This window comes from Canis aureus, chromosome 16 (genome assembly GCF_053574225.1).
Source record: "Canis aureus isolate CA01 chromosome 16, VMU_Caureus_v.1.0, whole genome shotgun sequence".
NCBI lineage: Eukaryota > Metazoa > Chordata > Mammalia > Carnivora > Canidae > Canis > Canis aureus.
Genome location: NC_135626.1, coordinates 14986251 through 15001845, shown reverse-complemented (window position 1 = coordinate 15001845; position 15595 = coordinate 14986251). Strand labels below are relative to the sequence as shown.

Below are 15595 nucleotides of genomic sequence, written 5' to 3'. Positions count from 1 at the left end.
CTTGGGACCTTCTTCCCTCCCCAGTCCCAGAGACAGATGGGCAAGAGGTCAGGCATGTTCATAACTAAAAATTTATTAAGGAAAACAAAACCAGTGCTGCAAATGGGACAGAAAAGAGAGCTGGGTCTCCCACCCACCTAGTCATTGGCCTTCATCCAGGGGAGAGGATCTCACAGGAGAATCCGGGACCCTGTACCCCAAAGAGCCAGTCTTCTGAGGTCCTGGGGGACTTCATACCCCCAAACCACTGGTGGCTCTCCTGCACAGTACCTCCTCCTCCTGGTATAGTCTCGGGCCTCAGGGAGGTAGGTACAGCTTTGCTCCCATCCTCTGGGAAGGCTGTACAGTCCAGACAGGGAGCTCAGAGGGATGCCCTCTCTGATCCCATCAAAATTTACTCCTGGATCCTCCTCAAAGTCTTGTCTTCCTCCGAGTTCCTTTCATCCCTGTCCCAGGTTTGGGAGAACCCATTTCCAGTAGGAAGCCCCGTGAATGAGTCTTGGGACACAGGTGCCAGCTAAAGAGGTAACCAAAACCTCAAAGGCCAAAAGGTCCCCTGTCAAATTCTTTCTTCCAGGTCAAAGCTAAAAATGGTGTACACTCCAGGATAGGCAATGCCCCTCTCAAGCACTGGCCGCCCTACCTCAGACTGGGCTGCAGGACCTGGAAGTTTCTCAGAGCACAGGGGCCTGAGAAAGAAGGCCAAGGCAGGAAAGCTTTATTAGGTTCCTGCCACAGAGGAGGAAGAGGTACCAGAGGAGAAAGAGTCAGAGTGGGAACCCCCATGGCAAGGACCTGAGGTGAAGAATGTGAGGGAGGTAAGAGGGGTCAACAGGAAAGGGAATGAGGATAAGGGGATGATTCAGGAGGGAGGGAGGGAGGGAGCTGAGAGGAGGGGGGGGGAACTGAGAAGAGTCTGAAGAAATTTTGTGAAATGGGAACTAGAGCAAAAGGAAGGCCAATGAGGGAGAGGAGCAGGCAAAGGCCACCCAGGAAGCATGAGCCTGAGACCAGATGTCCCTTCCCTCTAGACCCATGACCATCCAAGGGAGAATGAGTGGCAAAGTGTAATGGACCCAGAATGATAAGGACAGGAAGAAGAGCAGTGATGGATGTGTGTTTGGGCAGGGGGTACAAAAGGTGGGGCCTAGGGCTGCTGTTGGGGACATGGTGTCCAGAGAAGACACACCCTGGGCACTCTCTTCATGGCATGACCAAAGCCTCTTGGGACACATTGAGGACAGAGGTTGTGAAGATTAAAAGGACCCATCGTTTCACCTGCACCTGATGGAAATGCAATCCCCTGCTCTATCTCCAGCTGAGAGAGTGGCTGAGTCCCTGGGCTGAGGAGGCCTTCTGCAAGCCCTTGAACTAGACAGGGGGAGGGAGAAAGGCTGAAATCATGGGCGGCCTGTCTGGCTCACCCACCTGCTGTCACTGCAGCCAGCCACCTCTCTGCTAAATCTTGGCAGCCCAGGAGGGTCCCAGCAGCTTCCGCCCGACCCTCAGGAGGGGCTCTGTGAGGAGCAGCTCCCCCACAGCATGGCCACGGTGTGGGTTGGAAGAGGATGGTTTATTGTCTGGGTGGATTGGTGGCTCAGGCACGTGGGCATCTTCGGTGCTACACTGGGCGCCTGGTGGCCTCTCAGGAATGGTTCCATGGGGGGGGTCCCCAGTGTGGCCCCCTCAGCCCACCTGGGCCCACGTGAGGAAGGCTGGGATGTCCCGCACAGGCACATTCCTCGTCAGTGCCTTCACACGCAGGTTGCGGTCATCTGTCAACAGCACCACCTCCCGCAGCAGCCGGATTGGCTCTTCTGTAGGCATGAGAGAGTAGAAGGACTTCACTGAGGGCAGGAGGAAGAGAGAGGCAGAGGCTCCCTCTCCTCTCTCCAAGGGGGAATGTGGCCCAGGAAGGGTCAGGGCCAGTTATTTCTTGGCTCTTTTACAAGTCTTTCCCTCACGCCATCAACGAGGGTACCCCTCCCCTACTGGCTTAGGGAGGACCATGCAGGGCCAGGGCTGGCCTTCTGCTTCAGACCCCAGCCTCCAACCCAGGACTTAGTGGCCTCATGCCCAGAGATCTGCCCATGCCACTGGCCTCCACAGACCCCTCTCCCAGGACACTGAACTGTGGGAGCAGATGAAGCCCTTTTCCTTCTGCTCCTTCGGACTGCATGGCTGGTCCTGGGCTCACAATGACTCCTCTCTTCTTGTGCATCCTCTCCCTCCAAGACTAGCAGGTTACTGCTTTAGCTCAAGATGGAATCTAAAGTGTATCCAGGCCCCCAGATGTGAGGAGAAGGGTTAGTTCAACGTAGCTCTGAGGAGAGGAGGGCAAGCAAGGGTCCCTGGTAGAGCCGTGCCAAGATGGCTGAGTTAGAGGCAATTTCCTCTATTACATGAAAGTAATCAATGTAAAGGTAAAGGGTGAGAACCTCTAACAATACAGAAGAGGACAAAGGAAATGAAAAGTCAAAGTCATCCTCCTGGTTCTCTCCCTTCAGGGCTAAGATCTATGCATACTCTGAGATTTTTTGATGCCCATGTGCAAGTATATATACTTGTTACATAAGCTTTTTTCCCAACAACATTACAATCATACTAGCCATATTTATTTTATTCAAATGTTTTTTTTTAAAGATTTTATTTATTTATTCATGAGAGACAGAGAGAGAGAGAGAGAGAGAGGCAGAGACACAGGCAGAGGGAGAAGCAGGCTCCATGCAATGAGCCTGATGTGGGACTCAATCCTGGGACTTGATCCCGGGACTCCAGGATCATGCCTTGGGCCGAAGGCAGGTGCTAAACCACTGAGCCACCCAGGGATCCCCTATTTTATTCAAATTTGATATATTTTAAAGCCCCTTCTGTATCATCACAAGCAGCCTTTGTTCTTTTCAGATGACCTCTTAACAAGATGTCTTCCACTACGTCTCTTTTCCAAATTCCCTAACCTTTCAATGTACTGGAGAGAATTTAAGCCAGGGCCAAGTACCCACACGAGTGACATCCCCACCCCAGGTCAGGCCGCTCAGTGGTAGGCCCACCCCTCAGCCCTTAGTCCCAGGCTGGGTATTTCCTGACGGAGGTCCGGCAGACAGTGAGGCACAGGAAATGTCCTGCGGGGCTTACTAACTGCGGGGGGGCTGGCGGGGCTGGGCAGTTGCAAGTGTCCAGGTCTGGACCTGAGCAGTTTCAGGCTTGCCAACTCCAGGCGGGGAGGCTGAGAACTGGCTGTCAGCCTGGGAGGAGTTTGGGGGAAGAGGGAGGGAGAGGCTCATGAGGCTGACACTGGTGGGAGAAGGGGACGGGCGGAAGGAGAATGGGTGGGAGGTGAGGGCTGCGGTGGGCAGACAGGGAGAGGAAAGGCCACATGAGCAGAGATGATGCTCTTAGATGGCTCTGCTGCCTGGGCCTGGCCCTTCAGGCGTGGGTGTGCTGGCTGTGCTTTCTGGGGTTCCCAGCTGGCTGCTCGAGGTAGCCCCACAGCTCCTGTCCTGGGGCTTAGACCAAGAGAGTCCCAGGCCTTAGGATAGACGACTAAGGCCCAGCATTGCTGGCAGGGGTCTGCAGGGGTTTCTGTGGATACTTTCAGACATTTTTAACAATAAACATCCTCTGTTTTGACACTGGTAACTTCACTTTGTTAGAAACCAGAGACTGTCATCTTGTCAGGCCCCATCCGCCATAATCCACATGATTTTAAAATTCAACATCGTTTACACATAAACATTTAGTGACGGTTTCTCTGTGAATCTGACAAGTTAATCTGCTAAGAATTCACACTGACAAATGGGGTTTGATTACACTAGCCATTGCTGATGTAATTCTGATAGGGGCGGTCCCCAGGATGGCAATGGGTTCCTGCAGGCTGTTTGGGGTGAAGTGGGGGTGGAGAGACTAGTAAGGCCAAAGCCAAAATGTGTCTCAGCTAAGAAAGAAACAGTTCCGAGGCTGGGTGGGGCCGTGGCAGTATTGGAACCATACTTCTCAACAAGGCCTTCTGCAAGGTTGCCTACCTCTCTCTCAGAAGGTGCCCCTCTAAGAAGCTGCCTGGGAGCAGAGCCCAAGCTCCTCTGTTGGACCCCTTTCTACCACTTCACTGCTCCAGGTCTGGCCTCAAGGGACAGAACATGCAAGCATCGTGGCAGGACTCCCCTGAAGAACAGCACTGTGGGCTCATTATGAGCCCCTGATGCAGAAAGCCAGGCAGGAGTGAGGGGCTACATGGACACAGGTGGCAGGAGCAGCAGAAGAGAAGACAACCTCCCTACCGGCTTGGAAGCCAGGGCTAGCAAACTGAGCAGGGAAGTGAGATGGGCAACAACCACCAAAAGAAAATGACAAGATGTAGTTCCCTATACATAGTTAGAAACCTAGCAGTAAGAATGCCCAAGTCCGCAGATAACACAGAGCAAGGATGTCCTAGGAAGACATGTCAGAGTCTTGGGAGCCAGGAGCAGAAAATACCCAAGCCCTGTTGACTCTGAAGGGCTGTGCAGGAAAGCGTTCTGGATTGAGGATGCGGTGCTAAAATACCTGAAGAGTCCCAGAGTGGGCCTTTGGCCCAAAGACAGGTCTACTGGTCACCAAGGAGCCCTTGAAAATTGGGCTGAGGGCTCAGTCTTCAATCTGTTGCCTGCCCCCAAAGTCACATGACACAGAGACAGGAAGAAAAGGCCCACTACTGGCTGGGGAAGTACCTCCACTACTGGCCTGCTGGAGGGTAAACATTTAGGGATGAACTGAGAGGGTGAGAGTGGCCAGGAAAAGGAAGGTGGGCCCTAGGGACCAGTGGGGACTGTCCTCTCAGAGCTGCAGAGGGCTGGGTTCAGGAGACCATGGCCAGAATAAGCTACACTGAATCATAGACATTCTTGCTGTCAGAGGACTCACTGAAGACCCAAGAAAGGAAATGGAGTCATGTTGAGTGGGAAAGCTCACTGCCTAGAGCCTGGCTTCCAGGGCTAGGTCACCCCTAGTTGGCCCAGGGTCCACCTGGGATGCGGGGAGCTGTGACAGAGAGGTAGGATTTCCAGAAGGCTGGCCTCAGGCTTGCATCCACCTTCCCAGGCCAGAATTGGTGAAGGGACCCTTCCCTAAGGCTGAGGGTATGGATGATCCTGAGGCAGAGGCAAAACTGTACCTTTGTTGGTGGGCATGAAGTCCTTAGCCTTGTCTTTGCAGTAGTGGAGGCAACAGGAGAGTATCAAGTCATCGTTGTTACCCTGGGGGGAAGAAAGTGTAAGAAATGCCACTGGGCAGGAGGGGGCGCCATTCAGAGGAGGCACAGGTATACTTGTGCCATCTGGGGTCTTGGGGAGGATCACATCCCAGAGTCCCTCCCCTACATGTTCTGGCCCTGCTTGGCCAGGCCCAACTGTGCCAAGTGTGATCTAGGGGACAAAGAACTGCCCCTCTGGGGCCTTGATGGTAGCTGCCTGCCCCCAAGCTGTCTGGGCTGCCTGAGCTGTCCGAGCTCCTGGACACCCTGTTCTGAGGGTGGCTATGGGCTCCCCCTTTTCTGCTGCAGGTCTTACCAGTTGCCCAGTGATGTCCTCACTGCGAAAGGCGATGGATTCAAGTTCATTGCCACGGCTGGTCAGGGCCCGTAGACAAGTGTCCCGACTCTCAAATCGCCGCTCGAGGAATTCGATGGACTTCCGGGCCTTTTCCTGCACTACACGGGCATAGCCCCCAGCCCGGTGGTCTGTCTCCTGCCCCTTGGCCAGGCCGTCCAGCTCATTGATCACTGATAAGACAAAGTCCCACAACGTATCAGCCTCAGCAATCAACAATTCTGTCCTCACACTTTAGGCTCACTTTCCCAGCCAGTCCCCCGTCAGACTACAGGCTCCATCCTGTTCACAGGAGTCTTCCAATGATGCTAGGGAAAGGTGGGGGGGCAAGAAGTGTTCCTGACTTGTCACAGAGCTCTATCTTTATGCCTCCTCCTCTGGGCCCCACCCTCCTCCTAGAAGGAACCTACAGGGATTTTCTGGAGCTGCTGTATTCAGAGGAAGAAACCTGGCCCCTCTAATCACATTCCTCAGTTATAGGATCAAATTGAAAGGGTCTCTCAGGAGAGGCAAGGGTAGCCACTAAAGGACAAGAGGTCCTCCCCCTCATCAATCTGGATTTCCAACCACAGCAGTTCATAAGGGGCAGAGTTCTCTGCTCCATCCCTTGGCATAGTGCAGGGAGGTCACCAAATGGGAAGCAATAGTCACAGCCTTACTTGCAAGGACCCTGGTATCCCTCAAACCATGCCCTTGGCACATCTACTCCTGATATTGCATGTGTGTTTGTGTGTGTGTGTGTGTGTGTCTGCCTGCCTATGTGTCTGGGACACGGCTTCATTTTCTGGTGAAGATTCTTTCCAAAATTCCAGCCAAAAGCCTGAGGTCAAGTGGGAAATATGTACTCCTTGGGGGCTCCGGGAGAGTTTGGGGTCTGAGGCCTCTCCTCAGTGCAATGATTCATGGCTCAGGGAGTCGGCATGAGCATGCTGTTCCATGGTGAGCCTGGCACTCACTGTCTGGGTATTCGGAGACACTTTCTGGAAAGGGCCTTGTGGGAATACACATACACACACACAGACACACACACAGAGCCCAGACTTTCATCAACCTGAGACTGCTGCATGTCCACACAATGTATGGTTGAGGCTGGGAAGTAGTGGTGGACGAGTGTATGGTACAGCAAACAGAACATCAAACACGAAAAACTGGTATTCCATCCCAAAATCTCCTTTCCTGCTTCCAAACTAAACAGGCTTCAAAGGGGAAGCTTGTTTGTGCTTCTGCACCAGGCGGGGCTTCTTCATGCTAGGGTCAGGTCTAAGGAGCAGAAGCAGGTTAAAGAGACAAGAAACAAGCAGGGAAGGCTGTCGGCTTAACCCTTTGTCCTCCGGACACAGAGTGGGAATCCACTGAGGAAGCCTCACTGAACAGGAGTTCCCTTTACAGATCCTGAGAGTTGGGACACTGTCCCACTGAAGAAGGTTCAAAGAGGCGGCCCTGCCCTTCTGTGGCAGAGCTGTCATTTCCTAGCACCCACGGAGTGGGGGGGTGGGCATCTATCTATTCTATGTGTGTCCTCCCCAGGGTTTTTTTTCTCATATATTTGCTCCCTCCCCACCATCTGGCTTTCCCTGCTGAACAAGCTTCTCAAGGCCAAGGGCTTACAGCTCTGCCTTTTGCTGGATCCTCCAGGAATAAGGAGAGTGTGAGCACACAGTAGGGGCACAATCGGTTCTGAGGACCAAGAACCTGGCTAGCCTGGTATGGTGTCTGACACTCTTTCCAAGTCTTAGGGAGCTCCTGAGATGTCAGCAATCTCTCAGTTATCCATTTCCTGACTGTTAGCAAAAGTGACCACTTACTTTCTTTCCCCTAAAAATCTCCGGAGTAGGAAAGAACAGAGACATATTATCTGGATAGCTATCCCATCCCAGGATGCAGTGAGGGAAGAGAGGAAGCTAAAACAACTTGATGGTCTTGCTGCTCTACTTTTGAAGAACAGAAGGCCTTCCCTTAGGTCTAAGGCCTGGATTTAAGAGGTTCTGGCCAGGCCACATGGGGAGGGGGAAGGAAGACAGGGAGGGTGGAGGCGGGACGAGGGCTGCTTCAGTGCCAACATTCTCAGGTGGTGCTAACGTGTTTCCCACAACCCCCCAGGGTTCTATAGCCTCTGCAGGGGCGGATGTTTCCTGCCCTTTGTTTCCACCCTCCTCTGGCACTAAGACACTTGGGACTAGGAGGGGAGGCCCAATGGAACATCTTGGCATGGATGTCAGAGGTGGCTTGGCAGGCAGACTGCCAGTCTGGCAGCTTTTCCAGAGGATGAGGATCCCGAACTTGCTCCAAGTGGCTTCTGAGAAGGAGACACTGAAAAGCCAATCACCTCCCAGACCCTCTCCTTCCATAGGATAGCCATCAGCTGTATCAATTGTATTAGGAGCCCAGAGCTCAAAGCCCATCCTCAGGCTGACCCACCACAGAGCTCCAAGAACTAAGACAGTGCCTAGACAGTTCCCTGGAGACAGCCCAGCTGGGCTCTTCTGGCCTGAGGGTGGAAGAGAGCTAGCTGGGTCCTGAGATGCTGACCCTGCACCAGCACCAGTGACCAGACAGTGGTGAGGGCCCAAGTGGCAGGAATCCACAGGCATGAGCCAAGGGCTTGCTCTGGAGGGTTTCCATCAGCCTGGCCTTAGGGTGACACTAGCCAGAAGAATGCTACCTCGAACCAACAGAATGATCATGAAAAGCTACAAGACAATCAGACCAAAGGCATCTAACCACTTCAAAATCCTCCCAGCCTCCCTGCCAGACCACCCAGCAGCACTGCCGTTATCTGCCAGGGCTGAGTGTTTACCAATAACGGGAACCAGCTTTGCTGTTTTACTGCAAGCTTTATAAGGATAAAAACAAGGGCTGGGCTCATGCAGCCTCTGGTTGCTGGGACACAGGAGTCCATTTGCTCAAGCAGTTTAAGCCATGGATCAGCCATAATAATTTGAACTGCTTTGATTATTAAACAAATTTCCTTGCCCCCCGCATACCCTACTTCCCTGCAAATCCTGTCATACACACATAGCAGGGCTCTCTGCCTGCCCAGCCACCGGGCTGTGGGGCATGTGTGTAGAGGGGGCTGCAGCACACGTGCAGGGTTGTTCTGGCCTGACTCACCAATGAGGGGCACCACCAGGATGTACTTCCTGCTCTCCAGCAGCCGTGCCAGACTGGCCAGGTGGTCAATGAAGCCGTTGGTGTCTGGTACAAGGAACAAGGGTCTGATCTCGAGCTCCATCTGCCTCATCTGACTCTGGTCCTCCAGGACAGCCTACAGGGACACAGAATGGTGAGTGAGCCAGAGTGAGTAGGCAAGCGGGTGGATGAGCCAGGACCCTGACTTCACAGTGTGTCAGCATCCTGCCCCCTGAAACTCTTCCCCCTCCAGAGGGATAGCCAGCCCCTGTCAGGCCTGAGGGTCAGGCCCAAGGGCTGGACAAAGCACTGCAATAAAAATCAACTTGGACTAAGCAGCCTGAGGAATGAGGTGTGCCTAAAACCCTGCCTGGGACAGAGTGGACCCTGATGGGATTAATAATAACAGGTTTCTGAAAGTAAGACCCTGGGCTAAAAGTCAACCAGGGAGAGTCAGTCAGTTTCCTTGGACATGAAAATGGTTTCACTGATGTTATCTAGACAGCGTAGAAAGGGGTACTGCTCAGTGCAAATACGTTATACATGTATCATTTGTTATTTCAGTTTACTGTGTAGTTAGGGAAAAAAAAAGGTCACACTCAACGGCTACACAAAAACAGTGCCGCCACCAACAACGAAATCATTAATACCCGCAGCAGGAGTGTGATGGATTTGGACCCAACTCACATGCTTGCAAAGAGCAACTGAGAACTGCACCCCCCACCCCAACTCACCAGCAGAGCGTTTCTTCAACGTGAGTCTTTGTGTTCTACTTGTGCTCCTTTGCTGCACTTTTGTAGGATCTATTCTATTATTTACTTGATACCTTTCATTAAATTGACTTTAAGTCAACTCACTTTTTCTGGCTTAGCCACTTCTTAAGCAATGATAACCACAGTATCAAGTTTACTAGTGCAAGTTATACTTCCATAGTAAGAAGCTGAAGGTCTCCTCTGTATCACTAAAAAAACCACCTCATGCAGCACCAGTGAGTGGCCTATGCACCACACCTCGAAAAACACATGGCTGAGGCCTTGTCTGATGGAGGCTCACATCCTTCAGGGAAGCTCCACACACATCTGTGAAAGCCTGACTTTCTCAAGTCTGACAGAGCCCTGAGTGGCAGAAGGGCCTTTGAGATAGGCTCTGGGTATGTCTGTCACTCGAGAACATGGTTGCTGTTGTGCTGCTTCCTCTTGTGGGTCCATGGCCAAGAAGCAAAATGATTTGCTGGCATCTGCCTGGCGTGCTCCCTGTGTACATAGCAGGAGGGCACCAGTACAAGCCTTGCAGGGACTGGTCCTGTCACCCCACCTCATGATCTCGCCACACACCAACGTGCAAGGGTAGAGACACAGGCTCAGGGCAGGGGAGGAGATGTGCGTGCCAACTGAGATGGGTCCCACAGTGCTGGGCCTGGCCACTAACAGTCAGTGAGGGAGGCGCTCAGGTTTCACTGGCAATGACAGTAAAATTGAAAGGGCATGCCTCTGAATGCTGGGGGTGGCTTCTCTGTGACCTACTGGGGACCTCTTCCTATGACTAAGTCGTTGCTGCCACTGCCACCACAGCTGGTGGAAGGCACAGGCCACAGGCCACTGGCAGGCATGAGAATTGCAGCTGAGAGCCCCAGTCTGCTGGTCTTCCTACTGCTCTCACCTCATCAGGGGAAAGTACCCCTACTGCTGGCCATCTTCCCAGGGGACTTGGGTCACAGTCCCTCCCCATGGGGCTGCCAACTATAGGATGACACACATTCCACTAAACTCGGCTTGGGGCATTTTCTAAAAAAATTATCTTTTCTTAAGGTATAACAGACATATAACATTGTTTAGCAGCTCGGGACTCTACTCTTCCTCCTCATAAGGAAGCAGCAGCATTCCCATTGCTCATTTCCCCAGGTCTTGCTGTGCTCTATCCAGCTTTTCCACTGCCAGGAACATATTTTTTGGTATCACAGGCACCCAGATCTTTGCCTTTCTGGGTAAGAAGGAACAGAATGGTGACACAGGCTCCGAGAGGGCAGGGGCTCACGGTCCTAAGTTAAGCACTAGGTCTCTGCCACCGCCCCACTGCGACTCTTCACATCTTAGTTTTACTGCCTCCAGAAATGATAGTCCAGCTCTGGTGTGACTCTAAAAAGGAACTGGCTGCCATTCTTTACTCTGTATGAACAGTAATAAGCTCCTTGGACCCTGTACCGGTAATTCCACCTTTAGAGAGCTGGCCTTTAAGCCAGGTGGCCGAGGGAGGGTGGGAGGGTGGGGGCTGGACAGCCTATTTGTGTGTGTGGTTTTTTTTTTTTTTAAGATTTAATTTATTTATTCACAAGAGACACACACAGAGAGAAGCAGAGACACAGGCAGAGGGAGAAGCAGGCTCCATGCAGGGAACCCGATGTGGGACTCGATCCCTGTATCCCAGGATCTCGCCCTGAGCCAAAGGCAGATGCCCAACCGCTGAGCCACCCAGGCGTCTCTTCACTTGTGTGTTCTGAGGGCAGGGCAGAAGCAGCGCCTAGGAGCAGGGTACAGGGAATCTCTAACCGTCTGAATTCTCTGAGCTCTGGCTCAGGGCCAGAAAGGTGAACAAAGGCCACAGCCTCTTAGGGAGGTGGCAGCCCTGTTGGTTCCCCAGGGGTGGGGTGGGGTCAGGCTATATGAGGGTGGTTGGAGCTGTGCTGCCATCATCCGGTCCCAGGGACGCCCGCAGACAACTTCCCTTAACCTGGCTCTGCCTAGTGAGTCACCACACAACTGCTTCCTGTTCCCCACATACCCTGACGGAGTCTCAGGAGGTTAAATGAAGCTGTTCCCCCTTCTCCTGGGGTACCCATGGGCCTTGAAGGGGTGTCATACCTGGGTCATGACACTGGCCCAGGCCCCTTCAAAAGAATGGCAGACTGAGGAGGGACTGGGAGTCTGCAGGCTTCTTCTGTGGTGTCTGTGATTCCGGCCCTCTCTTACTGGTGGTGGTAGTGGTGGTGTGTGTGTGTGTGTGTGTGTGTGTGTGTGTGTGTGTGCATGCGCGCGCCTATGCGCGCACACGTGCACACTTAGCATTTGCCCTCCCAACTTTTCCAGATTTTACCCGTCAGATTCCTGGCAGCTGTGCACGGCGCCTGTGCTGGCCGTCACGTCCCATTCTGATCTCTGGGTCGCACGGTGAGAGAAGGACACAGGATGCGCAGGGAGTGAAAAAGTGATGTCGGTGGGGAGAGTGCCAAGTCCCCACTCATAGCCATGGGACGCTTGGGGAGACGGGGGAAGCAAGCTGCTGCGGAGTTCAGAGGCCGGTAGTGAGATTTATTTTTGTTTGTATGAGTAAAAAGCTGCAGAAGCCTCTGGTGGGGGTGAGGGGGGCTCAATCGGAATGCTGTGATTCAGACAGGCTGGCCCTGGACTGGAGTCAAGTGTGCTGACCCGGAAGGAGAGTTCCACAGGAACCCTCCTTCTGCAGCTAAGACTGGGCCACAGTGGTCCTTGGAGAATGAACTGAGAACTCAAGGAAAGCATGGATGCTTTGAATCAGATCACTGAGAATAAGGACCAAGTTGTCATCAAGCGTGGAAGAAAAAAGAACTCAATTCTGTTTCTGGAAGGTGCTAAGTGACCAACTTTTCTCTGAAGTATGAGAGCATCCTTGAGTAGGCTGGTGGGAAACTGGAAAAGAGATAATCCACAATAACATCTAATGAGGAAGCTAACAGGCTTGGGAGAAGGGCTCTTTCACAGGTTAAGTTCCTTCTAGATAGTGGGGATGATTTGGGGATGCTGACCCACTAAAAATTGAGACACTGAGAATTACAAATAAAAGGTAACACAATTAGCTCACATGGGAGCTGTGGAACTTGGGAGAACCCATGTCATGAAGCAGAGCCACATCAAGAGAAGGCCTTTTCAGGTCTTCCTTCTGCTTAGGGCTCCACAGGGAGTGGGGCTGCTTCCTTCTCTCCTGGGTGACAGGAATCAGTTATCCTGGGCCTCTCTGGCCAGAGCCATGTCTTCACCAGAAGTGAGAAGTTCTGTACCACAGCAAACTTCTGTGCTCACTCCATATATGAAAGTATCTAGGAAAATGCCTGATCCACACATATCAGTTACTTCACAAGTGTCACTTTCCTTTCCTCCTGCCCAGCTCCACGTGTCACCTTCTAAATATCCAGGAGGGAAAACTTCTGGGGAAACCACTCAGGGGCAGAATGGGAGATGGGGAGGGGGGACAGAGAGGACTAGTGATTTTTATGATAAGACTCATGATACTTATTGTTTCTTTTTTTTCTTTAATGACATAGAAGGGTTTTTTTTTTTTTAATGAAACATGGAAAAATGGAAATGAAATAAAAAATAGGAAGAGTTGGTGAGATAACCACCAAAAAGTGCAGATAGGCAGTTCCTTCTTGAGCCACAGAAACCAGAGGGAGCAGATGCTGCGTTTGTGAGAGAAAGCAGGCAGGACCATCCGCCACCCTTTGGAATGTCACGTCACTGATTTAGTAGGGTGGGAGCTCATGGTAAAGTTCCTGCTTAGGATCCCTCCTCTGGTTGTTCAAAGTCAGTACCACAGAACTTACTGAACACTTGTTCTCTTTTTAAAAGTTAAGAGTAGGATGATTTGCTTGTTAGTTCTTATCATTGTGAGGAATGATTGTATTCTCAAATTAGACTGTGAGGAGCTCAAGGAGAATGGCTTCTCTAACAATATCTAGCATAGGTTTTGATATATTATAAGAGCTCAGTAGGGATCCCTGGGTGGCGCAGCGGTTTGGCGCCTGCCTTTGGCCCAGGGCGCGATCCTGGAGACCCGGGATCGAATCCCACATCGGGCTCCCGGTGCATGGAGCCTGCCTATGTCTCTGCCTCTCTCTCTCTATCATAAATAAATAAAATTAAAAAAAAAAAAAAAAAAAAAAAAGAGCTCAGTGAGCTCAATCACAGAATGTCACAGTTGGAAGGCATTTTAAAGGTACTCTGATTGAATTTTACCCACTAGCTCTCATTGTGAGAATGCCAAAGACCTGTGCCCTTTCCTGATGGAGAGGGAGTGGCAGGGCTGGCATGACCCCTGAGCTTGCTCTAAGCAGCACTGGCCAATGGGTGTGTTCCAGCCAATAGCCTGACCATTCTGTAGGCAGACAGGACGTTGTGGATGCTGGAGTCTGCAGAGAAGCTAGATTGGGCTCTCGAATGGCTGGAGCAGGGTGGGCGGCTGCCCAGCTCTGCAGGCTGATGTGCTTTCCTGCCCCAGCGTGAACGTGCCCCTGGCCTGGTAGTACACTGGCTCCCACCCTGCCTCCGACAGCTAGGAGCCACGGTTGAGTGTCGGCCTTCCGCTAGCTTCCATACAGGTGTGGGGGGCTCTGTGTGTGCCCCATTGTTCCACAGCACCACCCTCCCCCAGCTGGGTGGCAGTGTGAATGGGCTGCAGCTATATTTAGAGTGAAACTCCTGGGGCCACCACAAAGGAGTGACTGCATCTTCAGGAGGGTGGGTGGGCGGGAAGGGGACAGGGGAGCCAAGCTATTTTCAGAACACATGTCATTGCTGGCTACAGAGCAAGACTGTGGCCATAATGCTGAGGGAAACAATAGCTGTGGCCAGAGGAAGAGTCTGTTATGTTTCAGGTGGGATGTTTGCAACTGCTCAGGAAACCCGACCCCGCCCGACAGCAGCACAAATCACAGCAAAGCCTCGTGGAGGCAGAGAGGAGGCGGGGGATTCACAAGGCCAGGATGAGGTGCCAAGAAGCCACGCCTCATGCCTAGAGGCGGGTTTTCAGTGACTGCTTTGCCCTAGGGGCCTAATGGGGACTGAAACACCTCTGACCAATTTCCCAGACAAAGCATGTACCCTGCGCTCTGGTCTCTGGGCAGCCCCCAAGAATGGCAACGGGAAGGAAAAGGACTCAGTCAGAAAGCATCGAGGTGGGCAGAACCAACCTAATATGAAGAGGTGTCTCTGGCAACAGGCAAAGCCTGGGCTGAGCCAGAGACTCAGCGGTCTCAAAGCCCCAGGTGGGTGGACCTGGCCCCCCAATATTCAAGGACTTGCCTAGGTGCCATGGCTCCAGCTGCACAGGCCCTGAGAGCTGCCCACACCCCTATTCTGACCTCCACTTGGCCCCACTCACCAGCCTCTGTGCAACGCCGGAAGCAGGGAGGGACAGGCTGTGGAGGGAGGCCAGGTCTCGCCTACCCCAGCCCACAGATGAGCTCGGGCCCAGGGGTCTAGGTGGGAGAAGGGAAGTGGGGGTGTGGCTGGAGCCCCAGATCCCAGTTGGACTTTATAGTCATCATGGGGGCCAGGAGGATTTTTTTCAACTCTATCTTCATATCCCCTTCCCCAAACATGTGTGGTTCCTGTTTTGCTGCATCTGTAAAAGGCGCCGGGAGCTGGGGACTTGCCTTACACCTCTCGGTTAACACCCCTGGAGACTGATGGAGTTCAGAGCAGTGTAATTTACAGCCCATCTCTCCGATCTTAATTCACCCGATGCTCCTCTCTTCCTTATTGTATTAGTGTGACCCAGGTACCTGCCAACAATAATGGCCTCTCCAGCTCGGAGCCTCTCCCTGACTCCCAGGACAATTTATACCTTTTCCTTGGGATTTTCCCCCCTTAAATTAAACAAAAAGAGGAAAAATAAGAAAAGGTTAACATGGGTTTGGAGTGCTGCAGCCCCGTGGTTCTGGGCAGAGAGCCAATGGCCTGAGGGCACACACATGTGTGTGCTCTCCCAGAAGGGCCTTCACCGGCCCTGTTTTACAGCCACCTCGGCACAGACTCCAGGGTTCACGCATATGGCCAGACAGATGTGTCTGGCTTACGTTCAAGGCTGGAAAATGAAGAATTATGGAAGTGAAGGGCCCCGGGCATTAAAAGGGA

General features: G+C 52.5%; 1 protein-coding gene across 3 annotated transcripts in view; it reads right to left on the bottom strand.

Annotated features, from left to right (window-relative positions):
* Window positions 1–57: 57 nt before the first annotated feature.
* SMG6 (SMG6 nonsense mediated mRNA decay factor) overlaps window positions 58–15595 on the bottom strand; it is a 238058-nt gene continuing 222520 nt past the window's right edge. For all 3 annotated transcript variants that reach the window (XM_077851715.1, XM_077851717.1, XM_077851716.1), the window contains 4 exons: window positions 8694–8847; window positions 5544–5755; window positions 5150–5231; window positions 58–1817 (listed from right to left, as the gene is read on the bottom strand). In XM_077851715.1, coding sequence (XP_077707841.1) covers window positions 1687–1817; window positions 5150–5231; window positions 5544–5755; window positions 8694–8847 — 579 coding nt within the window. In that variant the 3' untranslated portion in view covers window positions 58–1686. The remainder of the gene's footprint in view (window positions 1818–5149; window positions 5232–5543; window positions 5756–8693; window positions 8848–15595) is intronic.